General features: G+C 37.5%; 1 protein-coding gene across 3 annotated transcripts in view; it reads left to right on the top strand.

Annotated features, from left to right (window-relative positions):
- Nucleotides 1-26,361, top strand: part of arhgef10la (Rho guanine nucleotide exchange factor (GEF) 10-like a) — a 253,242-nt gene that overhangs the window by 71,322 nt on the left and 155,559 nt on the right. For all 3 annotated transcript variants that reach the window (XM_030134274.1, XM_030134275.1, XM_030134273.1), the window contains 4 exons: nucleotides 635-780; nucleotides 3,929-4,101; nucleotides 9,467-9,582; nucleotides 14,084-14,211. In XM_030134274.1, coding sequence (XP_029990134.1) covers nucleotides 635-780; nucleotides 3,929-4,101; nucleotides 9,467-9,582; nucleotides 14,084-14,211 — 563 coding nt within the window. The remainder of the gene's footprint in view (nucleotides 1-634; nucleotides 781-3,928; nucleotides 4,102-9,466; nucleotides 9,583-14,083; nucleotides 14,212-26,361) is intronic.

The following is a 26,361-nucleotide window of genomic DNA, read 5'->3' as shown; positions in this document are numbered from 1 at the left end:
CAGTCTTTATGGACACTCCAACTATTTTTGAAATCTCCTTTGGTGTGACGAGTGCATTCAGCAAATCACACACTCTTTAACGTTTGCTTTCCTGATTACTCATATGGGCAAAAGTTTCTGAAAAGGTACGGATAATAGTGTTAGGTATGATTATGACATCAGTATATGTTTGGTTTCAAAACAATTGACGTAGTGCCTGCTGAGAAAAAACAACTAAATGTTCATTGTAAATTTTGCTTCCCCACCCTGTAAAGTTTGGAGTTGACATTATTTACATACTATTATGTTATTATTTTACTGGTTTGGCCCACTTCAGATCAAATCTGGCCCCTGAACTAAAATGAGTTTGACACCCCTGATCGAGATAGTGAAGGAACTTGTATCTTCTTCATTTCACGAAACTCACCGAAAAAAAACCACAAGTAAAATATGTGTGTGTTGTGTGTGTGTGTGTGTGTGTACTTTATACACACATTAAACGACCTTCAGTAGCGTGAATGTGTTGCTAATCCCCGATGAGACATCTGTTCCTCCAAGCCTCACTTCTGCGTCCTCCAGGCATTGAACTCTGGAGGACTGGCCCTTTGTGATGCTGTCTCCTCCGCCTCTGATCTGATTGCTGTGTCCCTTTTAGCAACTGAACTCGGAGCAGGGGTCATTGGTTCTTTGTGAGACGCTTATTGAGACTGTGTATGGTGAGCGGGGACAAGTCCTGAAGTCAAAGGAGAGAAAGGTCTTCCTCTTTGATGATGTACTCGTCTGTGCCAACATAAATGTCAAGTAAGTCCCTCTTGTAAAAGCCAGCTAAGCTAAATGCCCTTGCATTCAACCAATACTTTTCGAATGTGTTGATGACGGTGTAATTCCGCTTAAATACTTAACGCGTGCGAGTTTCGAAGGGAGACTATGCTAAACTGCACAGTTAGAAGAAATCGCTATTAGGTGGCACAAGGCTCTAATGTGATGCCCTAGGTTTTGCAAGGATATTTTGGCAAACTTCATAGTAAAGAGAAATAGCTGCTAGGGGTTTTGAGCACTATCTGGAGTCGCAGGAGCTTTATCAGCTTTAAACAAATGGTAGAATGCCTAACTACAGCTACAGGAGTCCTAGATTACTGACATAAAACATTTTTTGGTTTCTTTCCAATTTATCTTCTGTGACAGCACCATTGATCACATCTCTCTCCCCTCTCCCTTCTCCTTTTCCCTTTCCCATTCTCTCCCTCGCTCATCTCGGGAGAAGTAAACAGGAAAAGGATTACGTATATTTTTGCAAAGCTCCTGTCAAAGATGTTGCTTAAAGCCCTCTTGTTCAGCCTTCAAAGTAATTATCACTCCACGTCTCATTCAAGTGGAGTGTACTGAAGTTGACTTTGTCTGCCCTCCAGGATCTTGACAAACCGATCACAATGTTGATTGTCTCAGTGATTACAGGAATACATGAATAGCAATGAACTCCCTTGCAGAAAGTTGTACAGTTTTTCGGTGGGAATCGTGGATGATCGCACAGATTCTAGTTCCCACTCAAAAAAAAACCAAAAAAAAAAACCATCTTGTTCATCACATTTCAAACAGCAGCTTCTTAGGACTGCAGAGGGGAAGGGGTGGGGGGTTTCTCTGAGGTTTATCTTTGTTAACCCTTTCATGCAGAGTGGTCACTACTAGGGATGTAACGATTGCCAATATAACGATAAACCGCGGTAAAATTGCCAACGGTTAGTATTACCGTTTAAATTCTAATTATCACGATAACAGTGTTTGATTACTGCACCTTTCCAGAGAAAACGCCAATGTAAAGATCTGCTTTTATGTCAAATATTTGAGTTTAGTTTTAATTTGTTACAATTTTAATTTTATATACCTAATATTTGGAACCAATATTCACTTTTACAGTCTTTGAAAAGGTTCATTAAGCATCTGTGTGTTATTTATGGCATAAATTCTATACATTTTTCAAATCGGATTTTATATATTTTTTTGTTTTCTGGCCTTTTATGTTGATAGAGTAGGTTAAAGTGAACTTTGAAAGAGAGAGAGAGAGAGAGAGAGAGAGACTATCTATATCTATGAAAAAAAAACTAAAACAACTCAAACTTGATATGAAAAATGATCAAACAATGGCCATAAGGTGACGTCTTTCATGCACATTTGTTTGTTCGATGTTTACATGTTAATATTTGAATGTTTCTGCCAACAGAAAGTACATTGTGCCTATTATTTTATTTATTTTTTCCAAAATACAACGCGGTTAAATTATTTCAGTGTGTGTATCAGTACTTTTTGAACATTTTGAGCACGATTTCAACAATACTGCGATAATAATGATAACCGTAATAATTTTGGTCACAATAACCGTGATATGAAATTTTCATATCGTTACATCCCTAGTCACTACAGTGGACAGCTATTCTACAGCTGTTCTCTGTATATTCATGGATTTTGTTGTTTTAGTTCCATATCAGCCAACACAGTGGACGCTCGTGCATTATCTCATACACTGCGATTCAAACCATTAACTGTAACTTCGCTGTTCTTGATAAACCTGATCTGCGCTAACATGTTTGAGTGTAAATCAGTTGTGTGCTATTGTTATTAGACTGTAATTAACATGTTTTTTAAACAAAAAGGGCTTTTATTTTTGCATATTATCTCCATGAAGTGGGTAATGGCTAGTATTAGTGTATGTTAAAATGTGAGAAAACATCAGATTAGCAGCATTAACCTTTTCATACATACTGGTCACTACAGTTGACAGCTATTCTACAGCTGTTCTCTTGTATATTCGTGTATTTTGTTGTTTTAGTTCCATATCAGCCAACACAGTGGACGCTTATGCACCATCCCATAATACAATGCAATTCATACCATTACTGTAACTTTGCTGTTCTTGATAAACCTGATCTGCAGTAACATGTTTTAGTGTAAATCAGTTGCTAATTGTTATTAGACTAAAATTAACAGTTTTCTTAAACATTTTTTTTTTCATTTTTTTCATATTATCTCCATGAAGTGAGTAATAACTAGTATTAGAGTATGTTAAAATATGACAAAACATCAGATTAGCTGCGTTAAAATGTTTTTATTTCATAGTTTTCACACAGTAGATCAGTAAATACGTCTCGTTGCTTTAAAAATTAAATGCAGGGTGTCCAGCTGCATGGATATTTTTGCAAAATAGGTTCATAAAAAAAAACAAAAAAACAATTGCATTGTTTTTTTAATGCCTAGAGTATTAAAAACACTCAGGAAAAAAAAAATCTTGATCAACCCTTTGATGCATGAATTAGAAGAACCTTAGTCAGCCTTAGTAGTTTTTCTGAGTGTTTTTATTCCTCTTTAGGCATGAAAAAAAACAATGAGATTTTTTTTTGTTTGGTTTTTTTTTTTTTTTTTGATTAACCTATTTTTCATGGAGTTACAAAAATGTCCACTCAGCTGGACACCATATGTATTTAAAATGCAATATCAGAAAGTGATATACTATGTGAAAACTATGAAACAAAAGCATTTTGATACAGCTAATCTGATGTTTTCTCACCTTTTATCATCCTCTAATACTAGTTCTTACTCACTTCATAGAGATAATAAAAATATAAATAATAATAATAATATAAAGATAAAAAAAAATACCTTTTTGTTTAAGAAAACTGTTAATTACAATCTAATAACAATTAGCAATTGATTTACTGTTAAACAGTTTACTACAGATCAGCTTTATCAAGAGCATAAAGTTACAGTAATGGTATGAATTGCAGTGTATGAAATGGTGCATAACTGTCCACTGTGTTGGCTGATATGGAAGTAAAACAACAAAGTCCATGAATATACAAGAGAACAGCTGTAGAATAACTGTCCACTGGAGTAACCAGTGTGCATGAAAGGGTTAACTCCCCACTCTTACTTTTTCTCTCTCATTTGTCTCCACTAGGGGGCCTCCTGATATCAGCAGCCTGGTTCCTGTTGGTCCCAAGTACACCATGAAGTGGAGTGCCCCCTTACAGCAGGTGCAAGTAGTAGAAGTGGGGCAGGAGGGGTCTCAAAGCAAAGACCCCTTCTTCCAACACAGCGGGACCAAAAGGTCAACGGGAGCCTGCTCTTCAGGTACGACTAACGCAAAAAAGCGACGACCCATTCCTTTCCCACCTGTCATCGTCGAGTTAATCTGATCACTTGGACTGACGTATATTTTGGGCTCCTTACTCTTACTCAGCACGGCTAATCTGTTTTTCTTTTTCAAGTGTTCCTCAGAGGGGCTGAAGATGCAGCCGTACTGCTTGTCACTCTGATTGAGGATGTGTTTGTGAGGAGGATAGTGATGACGGTCACTTGTTCCCATCTGCCTTGGGTGTTTTATCTTGGAGAGAGATGTGGGGGTAGAGAGACTCGACCACGGCTGCATCCCCACAGTCTCATTTCACTCTCTGATAGACCACAAACACATCTAGAGTGGAGTCATCAATCTGCAGAGATTATTCCCTCCCTTTCTAGGCCCAATTAGAGAGCCACGAGCAGTAGATAGGAATCTGTGGTTGAAACACTAGTTCTCCCACCACCCCTCACAAAACTCTGGTGTATACAGAGCTTGACGAGATCCCTGATAAATGTGCCATGGGAAAAGGAAGATACAAAGCCTTATCAGGATGTAATGGTACAGGCTTTTTAAAGTTGCAGCTCCATGACTTAAATATTAATGGTGCCTTCTTCAGAGCTCCTCGTGTCATGCTCAGCAAGCAGCCGCTGTTTTGAGAGCTGGTTTAGATTCTCGCTGGATCAAGTTTTCAGTGTTTTTCAGGTGCTGTGTATTCGTATACTCACAACTTTGCTGCAAGGTTTTTTTTGGGATCATTTAAGGTTACCTCCAAGTGCAGCTGCCGTCTCCCTTCCTTTACCTGTGTCTAACTCTGCAAATGTTATGCCTCACAGTGGGCGCCGGATTCTGACTCTGACGTTTTTTCTTCTTTTTTTTTCCTAACCTGTTCGACACAGTGCGGTCACCTTAATCATGTCTGTCTGGAATCCTCACTAAACATCTCTGGGGCTGTTTCCCACATTTTCCATTCATTACTCGGCTAAAATTTGCTTAGAGGTCTTATTTCTGTCTTTGTACATAAGAAATCAATATAAGTGAATCCCCACAGGAACTTTGTGTTGGTAAATGCAAGTTATGCAAATTTACAGGATTTCAGTTCTGTTGCAACATGTTGATGCTCATATGAACTATGTTTTCAGCTCAAAAATGTCCAATTTCATCACAATTAATGCTATATTTTCATGTCACAAATGGCCAAGTTATATTTGAACTGAATTTACCTGAAAAACAAATATTCTATTGTTTTAGATTCTCCAATTTTTCTTACAAGATTCTATCCTACATATCACTTGTTTATTTTTACAGGTCCAATCTGGAGTATGGTGCTGATCCATCCTGCTTATGTTACACCAATACATACATGAAGAATGTCACACGTCACTTTTTAAATCAACAGTTTTCTAATAATAAGCATTTTTATAACGAAATAACAATTCTATATTGTTATTTCCTCTTTAGTCTGATGATAAACTATACAATAAATAATTCTGATCCTAGTTTTTGCACAGGGATCATTAGTGTAAACGGTGACATGGCTGCAGAGCATCAGTATGATGGGATCCACAACAACCATGTCACATCCGTCCACTGACACATTTAGTGTTTTTGTGTCAGCTGTTATTGTTTTAGATCCACAATACTAACATTTATGAATAAGAGGAGAATTAGCAATAGTAAGTCTATAAATTTATTACTAATAAAGTACTGGTACTGACCAGAGCATCATGGGTAATGTCACGTCCGTCCACCAGCAAAAGTTTTCACATACACGTGCTATTCAAAATCCAATATTTCTGAAAATAGAGCTTCCACTGTCAAATAATATCAGTAGTCTGTGCACAAATGGAGTAGCATTATTTCAACACAGTTCTATGTATTTCTTGGAACTTTTTTTTTTTTTGGACAAAAATGGCCACTCATTTGACCCCCTAAGTAAATTTTAGCCGTATTACATTTCCTGTGATCTCCTTCAGCGGGGGCCTCAAGTTTAAACCTTGAGCTCCCCCAACGCTGCTCAAAATGGAGTGTCATTCTCATCTTGCGCAGGCCTCGGTGCCCTTCTTTATTGAAGAAACCAGACCTTCGGGGAAATGCAGAACTGTCTGTCGAACTCCTCTTATGTGTCTCTGTTTCTATCTCTGTCAGACTTTGCCACCAACCTTTGTACTGTATAAGCTTTTTTTTTTTTTTTTTTTTTTTTTTTGCTCAAAGCCAACCGAACCAGTTGTTTACTCTCATGAGGTTGTACTTTTATTCTTCCTCCATTACACCTCCTTTATTGCTGCGTCTCTTTCGACACACTGTCAGGAGTGTAGTTCTATGTCAGAAATGCACCAGTGGGCTTTGGAACGGAATCAGACAAAGGTTTTGAAGCAGGTGTCAAAGCTGCATTGTCTTTAAATCCATTGGCGAGCGTCACTGGCACCGCAACTGAGTGCTAGATCGCTGTTGACTTATTCCAGAGCAAGCGGGGACGAACCCCTCTGGGCTCTGGCCTTCTACACCAGCAGTGAGCTACGTGCCTGGCGGCTGGTGTGGATAGCCATGTCTGAGTGTGAAAACCATATCCTGCCTCACCAACGGGATTATGCTGGATTACAACTCAGCACATTCACCTCTCAGGCTGTAGCCAACAGCAGACCCCCAGAGGACTCAACGAAATCTGTGCAAAGGGGTCCAGACAATCCCCTTTTGGAAAGACAGGGAAGACACTGTTCTTGCAGAATGCCCTCTTGTTATTCAGATGTCTCACCTATTGATTTCTTGCTCAGATGACAGATGTCATTGGCTGCTTGTGTCAAAGATCCTATTAAACCCCCAAAAGCTACAATGGAGCAGTGAGATGAACAATGCCAGCCCACCCCTCAGTTTTTTTTTTTTTTCTTTTCTTCACCCTCTTCCCTCTCTCAGCTGTATTCACTCCATTTGTGCATGAGTATAGACAAAAGGCAGCAGGTCTCCTCGGAGGACCATGCCTGACTAAGCCCGCCTACCGGCTCAGCTCTTCTGCTACTTTATTATGTGGCAGTGGTGACAGTGCAGGACAGCTCTAGAGCAAAATCTACCTGCAGAATTTAATTAGGCAGTTCTCATGGAGCTTGCTGCTGGGGAAATGTGGGCCAGGGGAGCTAGGACGGAGGATGGCAGACAGGAGGAGACACAGTTATCGATTCACGGCAGTAGGAGAGAGAGACTTTGAAGGTAGCGGGCTTTAAATCGATGTTGAATTTTGCGTCTAATGAGACACCTGCATTCCTTTTGGCCAGCTAAAGGGCATCATAGTTCCAAATAACAGTTTCTCCATCTCATTTTTTTTTTTTTTTTTCACTCATAAATTCACTCTCTGTAGTTCAACAAATAATGAAGATCGATCCATCTACCTATTGAACCTTTTTATTAGTGCTGCCAGGGTTTCAGCAAAGGCAACTTTTCTTTCTACCTTTCCTCTGCTTCTCAGAGGGTGTGTAATTGTTTTCTGAGTTTGTGGAATACTTTCATCTTGAACTACAAAAATATTGCTTGTTCATATTATGACCTTCAGTTTGAACACCAGCTAGCGGTAGTAATATAAGTGTAATATTAGTGAATATCATCTGTTTGAATGAGTAAGTTGACAAAAAAAGTAATTTAAAACTAAGTAGACTTTTTTCAAAACAAAAATGCTAATATTTGCAGAACGTGCGTAATGGAAATGTGCTGTTTGTCTCTGATTTTTACAGTACCACTGTGTGAAGACTACCTCTGGGGTTATTTGACTGGTAGTAATATAAGTAAATATCAACTGTTTCAATGAGTAGGTTGACAAAAAAGTAATTTAAAACTAAGCAGACTTTTTAAAAAAATAAAAATGCTAATATTTGCAGAACATGCGTCATAGAAGTTTGCTGTTTGTCTCTGATTTTTACAGTACCACTGTGTGAAGACTACCTCTGGGGTTTATTTGACTGGTTATTAAACAAAAACAAGCAAAATGTAGACATTGTAATGACCACTTTTTAATAGGGATTTCTCTCTCCTGATACCAAAGTGTGATACAGCAGCTCAGAGTGTTTGCCAATACCAATTCCCAATCCACCAGCGGTGCTCTGGTTTTTTCCAATTAAAAACCTGTATACCTCACTGAGAGGAATTCATCGTTTCCATGTAAGGTCACATGAGGCCAGGAACTGATGTTGTGTTTAAAAACTCACACAGCGGCCCACCGTTATCAAATATAAATATGGCCTCCAAAATGAAAATTGTGAATTTGAGAATGATGAAAGGTGTTTTTTTGCTTCTGGTTTTCCTTGATACCTAACCACTTCAGCAGAGGTCGACTGATTATTTATTTATTTATTTATTTATTTTTAAGAATGGTTTCTAACATCAAAAGCTGATAGCGGATCACCCAATATTTCTGACCTGAGACACCTTGAAATTAGTTATATTTGACTTCATTAGAAATTCGACCGTTTTTTTAATTGAACGTCGAAGTCAGGGGTGTCTAACTCATTTTAATTCAGGGGCCAGATTCAGCTAAATTTGATCCGAAGTGGGCCGAACCGGTAAAATAATAATATAATAATATATAAACAATGTCAACTCCAAACTTTTCTCTATGTTTTAGAGCGAAAAAAGTTAATTTACATTATGACAAGGTTTACATCTACAAACTATCCTTTCAAAAGATGTGAATAACATGAACAAACTGAAAAAATAAATGTAATTTTAACAATATTCTGCCTCAGTTTATCATTTACACATGTACATTAGAACTTACAGATCACAGTGGATCTACAAACACACAAAACATTGAGTAACAGGCAGAATATTGGTGAAATTGTACTTATTTCTCTTTAAGACATTTCAGGTTGTTCATATTTTTTTTTTTTTTGCAAAATTTTACTTTGTTTTAGTGTAAATACGTGAAAATATTTACATTTACAAAGAGAAACATTCAGAGTTGTCATTATTTCTATGTTATTTTGATAGTATTTGACTGGTTTGACCCACTTGAGATTGAATTGGTCTGAATGTGGAACCTGAACTAAAAGGATTGTTAACATCTTAGTGTAATTTTTCATTTCACAAATTACTCCGGGCCGCATGTTTGACACCTGTGGTCTAAGTCAAAGTAATTAAAACAAAAATGAATATGTCAATCACAAAATTTTTGTCAGTTGGCCATCCAGTGTAAACAAAAAAAAAAAGAAAAACATTTCGACTTTGTTTTGTTCTGCTTCAAATGGAATGTTTTTGTCCTTGGTTCATACGTTTCACCTTCACCAAGCCGTCGTCCTTATATTAATTGTAGAAGTTGTCTTTTTATTTGCATAAGAATATTTAATATAACAGTATCAGTGCACATCCTTAGGCTATATTTTTCTCTCTTCTTAGGTAAAGCCATTCTGGGACCTCCTCGGCTCTACCAGGAACTGCAGGAGCTCCAACATGACCTTTCTGTTGTGGAAGAAGTTACTCTTCTTGTGGGAACGCTACAGGGAACTTACCAGGTACATCCAGCTTTATATTTCACATAAAATGTTTGAGTTGTTTCATGGACAATGTGTATAAGCTACTGTATATATGTCTATATTTCATACAGTTTGGCAAACTTATCTCATACACCTTACACTTCATAAGCTTGTGTTCAAATTGGCCGCTTACAATAAAAAACAGAACAAAAACATTCCTATAGACTGACCTTCAATTGTAAAACTGTTTCCCCAAAAAACCTCCTTGCTGTCTAATAAATGATTTATAAGCCACTTCTTTGAAGATGTTGACAAAAGTATGTGACATACAGTATGGAATGTTTTCTATAAAATGCCACTTACTGTAAAAAAAAAAAGAAAAATGTTCTTAAGAACTGACAAGAACAGAAGCAGTGTAGACAAAACTGGAATTAACATATTTAATTAAAATTGTCTGAATTCAGTGACAAACTGGAACAACATGAATGGTCTATGTTTCCTTCAGCCCATGTTAGATAGATGGTCCCATTAGCCTTGATTTTGTTGATTTTATCCTTTGCAACCTCACCTCATAGAGCACAGGTGTCAAACATGCGGCCCGGGGGCCAAAACTGGCCCGCCAAAGTTTCCAATCTGGCCCGCGGGATGAATTTGCACAGTGCAAGTTAGGGCATCGAACTCAAAAATAATATCATAATAACCTATAAATAATGACAACACCAATTTTTTTCTCTGTGATTTAGTGCAAAAAACATTAAATTATGAAAATATTTAAATTAAGAAACTATCCTTTAACAATGAAATGTGAATAACCTGAACAAATAGGAACTACCTGAAATGTTTAAAGAAAATTAAGTCCAATTTTAACAATATTCTGCCTGTTACTAAATGTTTTGTGCCTTTGTAGATCTGATCTGTAATGCACATGTAGCCTATAAATGATAAGTCGAGGCATAATATTGATAAAATTGTATTTACATTTCTTAACAAATTATTTTTTTCAGGTTATTCACATCCTTTTTGTTTGGATAGTTTCTAAATGTAAATATTGGCATAATTGAATGTTATTTTTTTGCACTAAAACAATTTGGAGTTGTCATTATTTATTGGCTATCATGCTATTATTTTACTGGTCCGGCCCACTTCAGATTAAATTGGTCTGAATGTGGCCCCCAGGAGAAAATGAGTTTGACACCCCTGTCATAGAGCTTCACGAATCCCTCTCTCATTGTAATTAATTAATTAATTAATTAATTAATTAATTGATTAATTTTATTGTATTTTTTCCACACACTTTGTGCAGGTATCTATATCGATATGTAAGTCAAAGTATTAGCCTCTTTTTTTGTTTGCTTGTTGAAAAACCAATAAAAGTTTAAGTAAAAAAAAAAAAAAAGAAATTGTCTGAATTCAGTTCTACTTAAAGTTGCATGATATTAAGATTGCCATGTGGGAATGTCTTTAATGACCATTCCTTATGACAAAAATGCAAAAAAACAATTGAAGTGTTCAAGATTTGATCATAGCAGTTTTATATTCCTTTCAAATGCTTGGTTACTATTTAGGAAAAAAAATAAGTCTTTTTTTTTTTTTTTTTTTTTAGATTAGTGACAAAATAATCTTAAATTCCAATGAAGCCATGCTTAAAAAGAGGGTTAAATGCTTTCTTTCAGAAATTTCCATTGGCTTAGCTCATTTGATTAATTAGTAATTTAAAAAAAAAACATGTTTTTTAAGAAAAGTGAAATTCCCTACATAACCAGCACTATCTGATATTGAAATGCTTAAAAAAGCAATACACACCAATTTTTCAGACAAAATGATTTTTATAATGATAAAAGGGTGTGTAAAAGGTCATAAAACTATATTGAAAATAGAAATATATGACTGAGATTTCAAATTATAGCAATGATAAGTTATATTATTATTCATTCTTAGAGAACTTTCCGAGGGACTGAATTTAGTTCATAGAAAAAGTTCTGTAGTTTCCTTGAAAATCCTTTTTAGCAAAATTTTTAATGGATTTAGAAACTTAAGATGTTATACTATTGAATTACAAAAAGTTTGAAATCATTATTTCAATTCTAATTTTTGATTCAAAGTCAATAGGCGCGTGACTTGACCCTAAAAGAACTGAGGGCCTTCACTTGAGCGCACACCGCCACCGAAGCCTCACAGTCTTGTTATTCAATCAAATTGTTGTATTTTTTGTGCGCCATCCTATGAGAGATAAAAAAAACAAAACAACAGCAAACAGAAAGGGGCAATGACACTGCTGTCCTAGAGGAGGTGATACGCTATTCCATCTATCTTCTAATCAACAGTTCCACAATGACTGAGATGTGTCTTGGGTGTATCAGAAGCGAGATTTGCTGCATGACGACGGAAACCAGCAGCAACCCTCCTGTAGCGTACAAATCAGGACACTTCCCAGTTGTCTGCCACTAACCCATTAACACGACTGCACAGTACAAAACAGACTGGGGGCGGTATACTCCGGCAATCACCAAAGAGCCTCTCGGTCTAATGGTGGCACCTTTGCCTCTCTGCACTTAATGAGCACAATATCCTCGGGTGGAGCGGTATTGGCCCTAGCACTAAATTTTCACTTTTTCGGTTATGATATTGTCCTCAGAAAAGAGATTTACAAAATACCTCTTCACAGCTTATTGACTTGAGAAAATTGATTTGATTCTATTTGACTTAAGGGACGAGGCTTTACTATAAAATGGATGCTGGATGGTGGTGAAGTGAATAACAATTTAGAGGGTAAAAATATCAAAACTGTGTAGATTTAAAAAGAAATGTTATGCATGTTGATGTATGTCAGGGGTGTCAAACTCGTTTTAGTTCAGGGGCTACATACAGCCTAATATGATAGAAAGTGGGCCAGACCAGTAAAATAATATAAATAATAGGATAAGAACTTCTGAGTGACATAAAGTAAAATTCCGTATGAAAATGTTTACATCTACGAATTGTACTCGAACATAACATGAACAAATATGAACAACCTGCAAATTCTTAAGTAAAATAAGTGCAATGTTAACAATATTACACTTTAGTTGATCATTTATACATGTGCATCACAACTTGGAGATCACAGTGGATCTACAAATACACGAAACATTAAATAACAGGCAGAATATTATTAAAATTCCACATCCTTCTATTTTGACCAGGGGTGTCAAACTCATTTTAGTTCAGGGGCCATATTCAGCTAAATCTGATCTGAAGTGGGCCGGACTAGAAAAATAATAACATAAAAACCTATAAATAATGACAATTCGAAATTTTTGTCTTTGTTTTAGTGTAAAAACAGAAAACATTAAATTATGAAAATACTTACTTTTATAAACTATCCAAAATAAAATAAAAAAATCCCTGAAAAAATTGAAATTTAAATTAAAAAATGTAAGAAAATTTAGTGCAATTTTAACAGTATTATTCCTCAACTTATCATTTGTCCATGTGCATTATGAATCAGATCTACAAAGACCCTAAACACTGAGGAAAAGGCAGAAAATTGTTAAAATTGTGCTTAATTTTCTTTAGACATTTCAGGTTGTTCATATTTGTTCAGGTTATTCACATTTTAGTGTTACAGGATAGGTTGTAAATGTAAATATTTTCATAATTTAATGTTATTTTATGCTCTAAAACAAAGGGAAAAAAATTAAGTTGTTAATTCTAGATTTTATTTAACTTAATTGAAGATTTTTTTTTTGCTCAATTCAAGATTTTTTTTAACTTAATTGAAAAAAATGTTTTGGCTTAATTCAAGATTTTTTGCTAAATTTGAGATTTTTTTTGGGGTTAATTGAAGATTTTTTTTTTACTTACTTTCAGATTTTTTTTTTGGCTTAGTTGAAGATTTTTTTTTTTACTTAATTGAAGATTTTTTTTTATTTTTTTTTGGCTTAATTCAAGATTTTTTCTTTAATTCAAGCTAAATTTTTTGGCTTAATTCAATTCAAGACTGTGGAATTTTTGCATTTGGCAAAAACATCCCAGGGGCCGAACTGGACCCTTTGGGGGGCTGCATTTGGCCCCTGGGCCACATGTTTGACACCCCTGATTTAGAGATTTCAGGTTATTCAAATTTTTTTTTTTGGGAAAGGCTAGTCTGTAAATATTCTTGTGTAATTTTACTTTTTTTTTTTACACTAAAACAAAAAAAAATTACAGTTTTCATAATTTATAGGTTATTATGATAGTATTTTACTGGTCTGATCCACTTCAGACTGAATTGACCTAAAATGATTTTAACACCATTGATTGTTAATATCTTCAGTGTCATTTTTGCATTTCACAAATTCATCCCTGGGGCTGGATTGAACCCTTGGGTGGGGCTGGTTTGGCCCCCGGGCCGCATGTTTGACACCTGTGATGTATGTTGTATGTACAGCTCTTTCTAGTGCATCTCAGGTGAACCTGTGTGCTCAGTGTGAACATAAAGTGCTTCTGTTTGTGTTGGATAACCTGCTGTACGATCCATGTGCAGATGCAAGTTTTAACTGTGCATGTTTTTCCATCAAAGAATCTGAACACCACTGTGGCCCAGGACTGGTGTCTGGCTCTGCAGAGGCTTATTCGCATCAAAGAAGAACAGATCCAGAGTGCTAACAAATGTCGCTTGCGCTTGCAGGTGCCCGGCAGGCCAGACAAGTGAGTAGTATCTCAAATACAGATTTGGCTCTAAGTGAAATGTCGTGTATGTAGAGATATGAGTGCAGGGAAGAGCAGCAGCAAAGACAGACACACCAACAGTTTTCTCAAGTGCTGATATATTCAGCTTTAATTTAACAAATGATCTTAATGACCATACAAATGGTGCATCTGATGACTTGTCCTGTGTGATTTTCTCATTGCTGATGCACCAGAATGTACTAGCATTCAATAGCTACTAATGAAACTTTGCAACGTTTTTGTATGAATGTTTAATATCAATTGTATAAATTTTGTTATTTATTTTTAATGGTCTTTGACAAACTGACAGTGCTAGAAAATGTTGTAGGATGGATGTGAATAACTTCAATTACAGTTCCTTGAACTCTGTCCTTTGTAACATTTCTGATCTGCTCATTTAAAATCTTCATTTTTTATTTATGCTATCTACTCCAGTAGCTGAATTTTCATCATTTGTCGACTGCTCGTCTTTCTCATTATGTTGAAGTGGTTATCTTTACTTGTCAAGATGGATTTTTGATAAATGATAGGCTACATCTACTTAGAGGAGTACAAAGATACCAAGGAGAGAGCATCTGAATTCCTTAGAGTTCTGTACATGAACTAGGAAAGGCAAATGGTAGATTATAATGGATCCTGTTTCGTGGCTTGTGGTTGGGATAAGATACAAAAGAGACCGGGGAGGACAGAATGAGTGTGCAATAGAGAAGCTGGAGTCCTACTGAGAGAGTCTAGGCAAGGGAAGGTGAAGAAGAAACACTGAGAGTGATGATCGACCTCCCCCATGAAAGGTTTGGCTCAGTGCCAACAGGCCAGTCAGAAGAGTGGGCCTAATGCTTCAGAGCCAGGGAGAATCTAACTGTGCCAAGCCAAGCTAAAGTGACAGCTTGAGCAGCGGAGCTGTGCAGATCAGTTCTCCCACATCTCCCAGCTTCCACGTCGGCTGTCACACCAGGCCTGCAGGGCCAATCTGCTTACTCAGATGTTTGGTGGAGCCAGATGTCATGCTTACAAGAGAGTCCCCAAATTCCCCTTTAAGGGGTACCCTATTTGCTGAGTTCCTGTGATAATGTCATTAGCAACTGCACTGAAAAGGAGTTTTCCCACCCCTACATATGTCCAAGCAGTGATCTGTATTTAAAATTTAAATAATGGAGAGCATGATCTGTTCAGAAACTATACTTGAAGATGGATACAGAGTGTGTGTGAAGTGGGAAAAGATAACAATGTCAGCTGAAAGAGAGAAATCTCCTGTAGGGAAAAAGAGCCAATCCTGGTTGTGTGATAGCAATCTAATTGAGGCTGGGCCTCAGAGTCGGGTGCCTGGACCGGCAGTGCACCTCAGGGCCGGGGGTGACAGGTGGCACAGCGGGTGCCCAAACCATTCTGACACTACCCAGTGTGTAGCAGTGGCAGATTGTAGGGGAGAGCAGCGGGTAGACTAGCTCTGGCTCCTTTAACCACAAACCCACTAACATAAAGACACACATATATGTTTTCCCTCGCTGCCTTTGTCATTGTTTCCTTATCTCAGTAACGATCTACAGGGCGTAACACTGTGTCCACAGTCTATATGTACACGTTACATTAATTTACACACGTTTCCAGCTGTCAAATGCACCTGCACACCAGCACGTGTGCTCTTCAGACAAAGAAATTCACACATTCAGGAACTAAAATTCACACATACACTCATTCACACAGCCTTTGCTCTGCTGGTGAGAGAGTGGGACCACAGCAGGGACCCCCTGTACTGAGTTGGTCCCCTCCTGTCTGGCCGCAAGCAACTCTCTGCAGCACATCACAGCCTCCACACTGCAAACAGACTGAGTACGTGGAGAGAATCCTGACGGTTCCCTCAAAGGCACCAGCCTACGTGTGACAGCAGTTCATTAACATCCTCTTTTACTGCATCTGCTGGAAGAACCACAGGCACAGACACATGAACCATACTGGCAAGCCATAGATACAGTCCAGAATTCATAGTTAAACCAAATTACTTTTTGCTTCAAGTCCTTTTCCACTGGTACGCCATAGAAGGACGACAAGGAGGCTTTTGTTCATGGGCTCTTATCGAGAGTGTGCTGACTACCTGCGAAGGTAATGTCAGATCGCACATTCACACAACTCCATTTTTCTTTCAAGAGACTTGTCCAAACAGACATGTTCTTAAAGAAGCACTGGAGAGTCTGACTGACCTTATCTCTGTCTGAACAGCAGAGTCGATTTCTCCATTACTCCACGTCTCTGTATACAGGTGTACTGTAGGTGGGATCACAGCAGGTTTCTACTTAAATGCCATGTTTGTTTATTTATTACTTACATCTTGTGGCTTCCAGTAATGCAGAGGCTAATATAGCTGTCAGATTTTAGCCTCCACATCAAAGCTAGAGGAATCAAATTAAAATCCAAAATGATTTCCACCATTATGAAAGTTCACATCCTCAAGTAGTTAGTGACTAACTACTCCAATAGAGTAAATGTCAATTAAAACTAGGGCTCTCAGAATGAAGACTCCTGATGAGGCCAATATTCCACTTTGCTTTTAGTTCCACAATATTATTAATAACAAAAACACACAGATTCTCACCTTTGTTTTCTTTCCTTTTGTCAGTCGGTACCATTGATTAGTTTCACTGTCTCTTATACAATTCTGGCTTCCACCCTCTTTTTATTGATCTACGACTAAATGTTCATCCTTGGCCATTACGCGACTCTTCCATCAAGTTTGATGGTGATTAGTGGAGCAGTTTTTTGGTAATCCTCCTGACAAACAGAAAGACCAATAGTCAAATGGGACTGATCCTATAATGTTCTTGGCTAATGTAATGATGTTTTCAGAGCTGGGTTTGAATGCAGTTAAGTTAAAATGAATGTAGACGGCTCTGTCCAGGTGAGACAGAATACTGTACATTTGACGATGAGGAGTTTTACAGAAAAGGTACGCACTGAGTTTCATTATTTCTTGTAATGTATTTGACATTTTCCATTTTTGACACTGCCCTTTTGAGGCTCCTCATAAGATGGTCAGTCTGTTTCAGACAGAGACTGATCTGAAAGACAAAAGCGTAACAGGTCAACATGCAGTGAATTAGGAAGTTTGGACTGTAAGTCAAGCAGAGATATTCTACTAGAGCAATGGTTTTCAACCTTGGGGTCGGGACCCCATGTGGGGTCGCTTGGAATTCAAATGGGGTCGGCTGAAATTTCTAGTAATTGATAAAAATAAAAAACTTACTAGTAAAAAAATATATGGTGAGTTGACAGAGACAATCCCAATCCATAAAAGACATGACAAACTGTGAGTCTGAAACTGAAGCACTGTGGTTCTGTTTATCTGTCAAATGTTCATTGTGGTCAGTTTCAGATGCTGCAGCTCGTTCATAATTCACAGTTTGAGTTCTTGTTTGTTCAGTATTAATTGTCAGCCTTGTAAATCCAAGCTGGACTGACTGTACAGATCCTGACCAAGGAAAATAAAATTCTCATTTTGTGCAGTAATCTACACCTGGCTTTTCTGCCTCCGTCCATAATAATATACATTATATAGCCTAAATGTCTTCTAAAATTAACATTTATTTGCAACATAGTGTAGCAAACTATTACATGATCAAAAATGAATTAATTTTAGCAAAAAAAAAGTCTCCGTTTTGAATGTCTGGGGTCGCCAAAAATTTGTGATGTTAAAATGGGGTCACGAACCAAAAAAGGTTGGAAACCACTGTACTAGAGTTTTTAACATCTTTAACATCAGTCAATTTCTTGTGCACTAGTGTTTAATGGTTTGTGAATTCTACCTTTTCACTTGACCCAACACCGCTTCTGCTTCCTTGTAGGTTATTTTTACATGTGGGCTGCTTACTGCTTTGCGACTTTTAGTGTTTTATTTTTCCAGTGCAGTGCTATACGAGTACGGGTAGTGTAGTGCGAAGGGTCCCCGGTTTGATTCCCTGGACTGGTGGAGAGTTGTTGGCTGATGTGCCCTTGAGCAAGGCACTTCACCGCCCCCCCCCCCCATTTACTCCCTGTCACCTGACATGGCAAGCCCACTGCAGTGTGTGTGATGCCTGACCTAGTGATGAGTTAAAGGCAGAAGACAAATTTCAGTGTGTGGTGCATGTTTACGTGTGTGACAAACTACTACTGACAACATAAAGATTCTATTCTATAGTTTAGCATATATTTGGAGTCACTAGAAAAGATGACATGGGAGCTATTGAAAAAAAAAAAAGATTTTCTGGAAAAATATGAATCTATTTTAACCTGATATTTTTACTTGTAATCTTGAGATAATGAGACAAAAAAATGTTCTTTGATGAATGCAATGACTTTTCATAAAAATCGGTATTTTCAGATTATTTGAAGAATTTAACCCTTTCATGCATACTGGTCACTACAGTGGACAGTTATTCTACAGCTGTTCTCTTGTATATTCATGGGTTTGTTGTTTTAGTTCCTTATCAGCCAACACAGTGGACATTTCTGCATCATCCCACACACTGCAGTTCATACCATTACCGTAACTTTCTTGTTCTTGATAAACCTGATCTGCACTAACATATTTGAATGAAAATTAATTGCTAATTGTTATTAGACTGTAATTAAATTTTTTTTAAGTTGTTGTTTTTTGTTGCATATTATCTGAGTAAGTAATAACGAGTATTACAATATGTTTAAATGTGAGAAAACATCAGATTAGCAGCATTGAAAATGTTTTTTTTTTTTTAAATAGTTTTCACACTGTATGTCAGTGAAATGCACATTTCTTTGCTTCAAAAATACATTTTCATTTGTACATGCAACTTGTAATGCTACTCATTCTCTCAGTAAATGAAAATCAGTTATTAACTAATTTACCTGGTTAAATCAAGGTTAAATTGAAAAAAATAAAAAATAAAACACATGGTGTCCAGCTGAGTGGACATTTTTGTAACTCCATGGAAAAATAGGTTCGTAAAAAAAATTAAATCACATAGTTTTTTTTTCATGCCTAAAGAAGAATTATAACTCTCAGGAAAAAAAAAATCTTGATTAAGGTTCTAATAATTCAGTAATGGGATGTGACTTTATTACATTTTACTGTAATCTAGTCAGTCAAACACATTGGCTTATTAACCAGAATTTTTGTAAGGAGTTGGCAGTGAAAAGAGAGAAATATGCAAGCTAATAAATTTAAAACTATTTAGAATTAAAACCAAAAAACCAAAAAGCAAAATCCAATAATATAAACGATGACAAATAAATATGCACTTGAGCACACCAAACCCATTAGACATGTCTCAAACTCCCACAGTAAATGCAGAGGAACAAACAACACTCGGATGTTTAATGAAGAATGATGGTACATATCTATAATTCCACCAGTATTATTCCAGAATGCAGCTGATAGGAAGGAAGTAGTAATCAAATTTAAGTGGTTTTGACACCATTATCCAGTGTTCTGATTAGTGGGAAAAGCCTGCAGTGTGTAGGGTTGGATACTTGCTGGTAACACGCTGATATCAACCAGGACAACCAGTCCTGCTCCCAGTAGAGTAGATCACCACATATGTCATGTAGTAACAACCCTCCCTCCATTCCATCTAATGTTGTATGTGTGTGTGTATATATATATATATATATATATATATATATATATATATATATATATATATATATATATATATATATATATATATATATATATATTCAGATCCATATTTACATATATATTTTTTTTCTATATGTATAACCATTGCACTACATACCAAAGCATATTTGCACTCTCCTTTTTAAACACTTTTTTCTTTTAGTCAAAGTTATATGACTGTTTTACGTGAATGTGTATGTTTCTATGCTGCTGTTAACACTGTGAATTTCCCCATTGTGGGATCAATAAAGGAATATCTTATCTTATATGTGGTGAATTTACCACCTAAGATTCTGCAAGTCAAACGCACACGTATTTAGATTTAGTAATTTATTCCAAATGACCTTGGTTTTTAAGGATTACTTCAATATGGAAAAAAATACGTCACATATTGAACACTACACCAAACATATTCTATCCCACATTATATGGTTTATTCATCATTTATTCAATAATTTATTCATTATTTCTTATTTATTCTCATTAGTCAGACCTTTTCCTTTGCTCCATTCAACTAAAGCTACGTTCAGACAGAAGGTCTTAATGCACAATTTGGATTTTTTGGCGAAATCCGTTTTTTTTTTTGTGTGTGCTCGTTCATATTACACATTAAAATGCGACTTGTATCAGTTTTGAGTATCAACTGAATGCGACCCTGGAGTGACCCGCATGCGCAAAAGAGGTCCTGACGCACTGTGTTTACCGAAGTAACACTCCTGGGACGCAGAATTATGACATTTGTCGCATTTCAAAGACGTAAAGGTCAAGTAAATGTGACCTGGCTGTTCAGACTGAAGTCGCATTGCAAAATATCAGATATATGTCGGATTTAGGACCAAAAAATTCGGATTTGTTCTGTTCAAACTGTCTTTAACAGATCGGATACAGGTCACATATGGGCAAAAAAATCAGATTTGGGCCACATTTGCCTGCAGTCTGAGTGTAACCTAAGTTTAAGGATTCTTAGTCTACATTCAGACAGCAGGTCTTAATGCACAATTCAGATTTTTTGGCGAAATCTGATTTTTTTTTGTGTGCTCGTTCATATTACACATTAAAATGCGACTTCTGTCAGTTTTGACTATGAACTGAATGTGGCCCTGAAGTGACCCGCATACGCAAAAGAGGTCCTGACGCACTGTGTTTACCGAAGTAACACTCCTGGGACTCAGAATTCTGACATTTGTCGCATTTCAATGATGTAAAGGTCGGGTAAATATGACCTGGCTGTTCAGACTGAAGTCGCATTGCAAAATATTAGATACGTATTGGATTTAGGACCACATATGAAAGAAGCCTGAGTCGGATTTGAAAAAGTCGGATTTATGCTGTTCAAACTATCTTTAATAGATCTGATAGAGGTCGCATATAGGCAAAAAAATCGGATTTGGACCACATTTGCCTGCAGTCTGAACGTAGCCTAAGTTTAAGGATACTTAGACTACATTCAGACAGTGGGTCTTAATGCACAGTACAGATTTTTTGGTGGAATCCGATTTTTTTGTGTGCTCGTTCATGTTATACATTAAATGCGACTTCTGTCAGTTTTGAGTATGACCTGAATGCGACCCTGAAGTGGTCCGCATATGCAAAAGAGGTCGTGACGTAATACGTGACCACGCTGGCATGCACTGTCTTTACCGAAGTAACACTCCTGGGACGCAGAATTGTGACGTTTGTCGCATTTCACTGATGTAAAGGTCGGGTAAATGTGACCTGGCCATTCAGACTGAAGTTGCATTGCAAAATATCAGATATGTATCGGATTTAGGACCACATATGAAAGTGGCCTGGGTCGGATTCGAAAAAGTCGGATTTGTGCTGTTCAAACTGTCTTTAACAGATTAGATACAGGTCGCATATGGGCAAAAAAATCGGATTTGGGCCACATTTGCCAGCAGTCTGAACGTAGACAAAGTTTAAGGATACTTAGACTTGCAAAATATCAGATATGTATCTGATTTAGGACCACATATGACAGTGTCCTGGGTCGGATTTGAAAAAGTCGAATTTGTGCTGTTCAAACTGTCTTTAACAGGTCAGATACAGGTCACATGTGGGCAAAAAAAATCGGAAATGCAGTCTGAACGCAGCCTAAGTTTAAGGATACTTAGCAGATTGTTGTGAACATTCTTGGTTTGAAAATAAGTCTTCAGTGTTAAAATAAAACGAAGCTATGCAACTGGTGTTATACACAGAGTGTTGTGTAAGGTCCAGTATAATTGCATGGTTTAGCACAGACTGGTGCATTACAGATGGTGCAGACCTTGGCATTGCAGAAACACAGACAACCAGGTATTACTGAAGACCCACAATATGAGAGGTCAAACCATTTATTCAGTCCTTATCTTGCATTTCTATGGAAACAAACTAAAGAACAGCACAATTTGCAAAAAGGAATAATGTTTTACTGAACAGAGGAGAAGTCTGAAGAAGGCCGCTGTGTCGCAACATCAGCATGTCTGTGCATGTGTTAGGTATGATTATGACATCAATATACAGGGTGGGGAAGCAAAAAACAAGCTATATTTAAAGGAGTTTTTTAAATGGAATTCTTCATTTTCCCACATTTCCCTGTGGTCTCCATAAACTGTAAATCCTCTGCTTGGGTCTGAATTCTTCATTCAGTCATTCAACTCCACAGGTCCATCTTTAACCCTATTTCTGAGTAATGACACCAGAAAGGTGGTTTGGAGCGCTGGCCCTTTAAATGCACATGAACCACTTCAGGCCCCGCCCCCTTCAGTTTGTCGGCTGTGCTGCTCTGTCCCGTTCAACCAATAACTGAACATTTGAGGTAATGGGTTCCAAGTCTGGACATATTTTCAGTATAGACTACAACCGCTGCTGCTGACAAACAATTATGGAAAAATACTGGAGAAATTTTTGTCTGAAGTCTAGACCTTATTAAGTTTTGAAAAAAAATACAGGGTGGGGAAGCAAAATTTACAATGAACATTTAGTTGTTTTTTCGCAGCAGGCACTACGTCAATTGTTTTGAAACCAAACATATACTGATGTCATAATCATACCTAACACTATTATCCATACCTTTTCACAAACTTTTGCCCATATGAGTAATCAGGAAAGCAAACGTCAAAGAGTGTGTGATTTGCTGAATGCACTCGTCACACCAAAGGAGATTTCAAAAATAGTTGGAGTGTCCATAAAGACTGTTTATAATGGAAAGAAGAGAATGACTATGAGCAAAACTATTACCAGAAAGTCTGGAAGATACTATTAAAGAAGAATGGGAGAAGTTGTCACCCGAATATTTGAGGAACACTTGCGCAAGTTTCAGGAAGCGTGTGAAGGCAGTTATTGAGAAAGAAGGAGGACACATAGAATAAAAACATTTTCTATTATGTCAATTTTCTTGTGGCAAATAAATTCTCATGACTTTCAGTAAACTAACTGATCATACACTGTCTTTCAATCCCTGCCTCAAAATATTGTAAATTTTGCTTCCCCACCCTGTATGTTTGGTTTCAAAACAATTGACGTAGTGCCTGCTGAGAACAAACAACTAAATGTTCATTGTAAATTTTGCTTCCCCACCCTGTAGACAACTAAGAAATCCCAATATTGTCATGCAGATCTCATCGTCAGATCCACGCAGTCGTAGCTCGACAGCGTCTGAAGCGACTCTTTTAGCTATTGTCACTATTCACACAGCATTTCCATCACTTTTCTCCCTGACTATTTGTTTCTGTGCAGAGTTGAGGTAAACTGAAGGATGGGTTCATGACAGGCTGCCACTCAGCACTCATTCCTACATCTGTCCCGTCCTTGTGCATTAGTGTCACACGTGTGCTTTGACACTGACCTGCTCCCATAAATCAGCCAGACCAGCTCTTCGCTTCACTCCCTCGCCCTGCTCTGCCCTGTCTTCTCTTCCCTCCTCTCTTTTTTTTGACTCTGTACACCATGCTTTTTTTTTTTTTTTTCCCTCATCTCCCCTCCATCAGCACACCCCAGTCTAGTTCTCCATTCTGGCAGTGCACCACACCTGCACTGCGGCTGTCAATCAGCGGGCAGGGGGGGGGGTAGGAATTGGACTGTGCTCAGTTTAGCATGTTTGAGACCATGTGGGCATGAAGTGTAGCCTAAGGAATCCGACCAAGTGAGTAGCTGTACTCTCGTCACACCTCGTCTCCCCCTCTGTCTTCGGGCAAATTGCCTCTGCTATATTTTTAAGCAGCGAATGGTTTGAATTACACCTCTTTGTGAAAGCGTCACATTTTCAACATGTCAAGGAAGTTTGAGATCTTACTTACTTTATTCTCTGGGCGTCTGAGAGCTCTCCCTCTCTCTCTCTCTTTCTCTCTCTCTCTCTTGTGTCTGCTTGTGTGTCTCTCTACCTCTTTATGAAGTGAAAATGAATTTCCAGTGGGCAGTGGCAGGTATGACAGAAGCAGGCTGCGCGCCGTTCTCCACTCAATTACCTTCTAATGATGTCTGAATGTGAAACCGTCTTCCACATGTGTGCCCCTCTTGCACTCTCCCCGTCTTCTATTCCATTGCTTCGGGATCACTGTGGAATGGTTTACACCCGTTACCCGTACCTCGCGTCGCTATTTTGGAACGCTGCTTAACCCTTTCATCCATGAATTATAAGAACCTTAATCAAAATTTTTTTTTTTCCTGAGTGTTTTTATTCCTTTTCAGGCATGAAAAAAACAATGTGATTTTTTTTTTTCTTTTTTTTTTTTTTATGAACCCATTAGGGATGTAACAATATGAAAATTTCATATCATGGTTATTGTGACCAAACTTATCACGGTTATCATTATTATCGCGGTATTATTGAAATTGTGCTCAAAATGTTCAAAAAGTACTGATACATACACTGAAATAATTTAACCAAGTTTTATTTGAAAAAAATTATCAAATAAAATACTAGGCACAATGTACCTTCTGTTGGCAGAAACATTCAAGTATTAACCCTTAGTGGTCTGAGTCTATTTTGGCTGTTTTTCAGTACTTTTGATTTTGCCTTTATATAATATATAAACAAATGTTTACTATACCCATGTTTGGTGTCTTTTTTTTTTCAGCACAACTTTATCTATTTCACCTGCCTATTATTTCTTCACTTTAACCTACTACAGTCTACTCTCGTTAAACTGCCCGCCGTTATACCGCCATTTTCGCTCACCGCCGACCAAAACCATTGCACAAAAATCCCCAATGCATTATTCCATTAGCTACCGCCATTTCCGCCTATCGTCATCCGCCAGCCCAGTTCCATGCACAAACAACACTTATACCATTGATTTCCCGACCGTTACACCGCCAGCGTGATTGCCATCGAGTACACATAAATATTAACAATGCACTGAAACAAACGCGCCAGACGCTGATCGCGACAAGCTACGAGTAGGTCTACGGAACGGCCACCGTTCATTTATCGCAGAACACTCAGTAGGTCAGGATGTCGGGAAGAGGACGTGGGATTAAGCCAAAGCCTCAAGATGATGGGGTGTCATTTCCCGACACGGTATAATAATGCTTAAAATGTTTCCCCACTTTAAATGATCCCTTACAACATAACAGAATCAAGATTTATTTAGAAACGCAATTAGAACGGGTTAACGGAGGCAGCATAGACATCATATAGTAAAGACATGCACATTATGGACGCAACCCGTTGTAACGCTATTTTCGCTACACCGCCAATTTGGCCGTGAACAGAAGTTGGCGGTATAACGAGAGTAGACTGTATATCTCACTGAAAAGTTCCTCTTTAGGTGATTATGTCTTATTTTAAATGTGATGAGATATTTGGACTAGAAATGAGAAAAATACACTTGGTCAGAGTTAGACTTTTGCAGTGTGTTGGTTGATATAGAACTGAAACAACAAAATCCATGAATATACAAGAGAATAGCTGTCCACTGTAGTGACCACCGTGCATGAAGGGGTTAAAGTGAGGTCACGAGCCAAAAAAGGTTGAGAACCACTGCCTTAAGAAATAACATTTCATCCTATGCCAGACAGCGCTCTTGTAAACGCCAATAAAATCTGATCAATGTAGACAACAGAATGCCCCTGTCAATGGCTCCACGCTGGCTGAGTCATTGCTAACTCGGGGCCATGCTGAGACACTGACATTTTTAAGAAGTTATTTTATTCTTGTTGACACAAGGAACCAAATTATATAAACACGGGTCACGGCTATTGGTCAAACATGAAGATAAAATTATCATTTTAAATGCTGAAGGAAAATTTTTTTTTTGCATGTTTAGGCCTGTAGAGAAAATCTTTTTGTCTAATTTTCAGGGTTTGTGAATTTCAGTGATGTGTTTTCAAGGTCTGGAAAGTGCTTGAACTTTAGTTGAAGTGCTTGAAAGTCTGTAACTCTGATGTGATTTATTTCTTTTTTATATTAACTCTGTCAGGTTAGATGGCAAGGCAAAGCTATGCGAAAAAGAAATTTTTTTGTGTCAAAAATACTAAATTAGTGGGTGTTCTCAGGTTGACTCCAGGTACATTTTTAT

Source organism: Sphaeramia orbicularis, chromosome 5 (genome assembly GCF_902148855.1).
Source record: "Sphaeramia orbicularis chromosome 5, fSphaOr1.1, whole genome shotgun sequence".
In the NCBI taxonomy this organism is placed as follows: domain Eukaryota; kingdom Metazoa; phylum Chordata; class Actinopteri; order Kurtiformes; family Apogonidae; genus Sphaeramia; species Sphaeramia orbicularis.
Note: the sequence above shows the minus strand (reverse complement) of the source record. Positions and strands in the feature narration are given on the sequence as shown.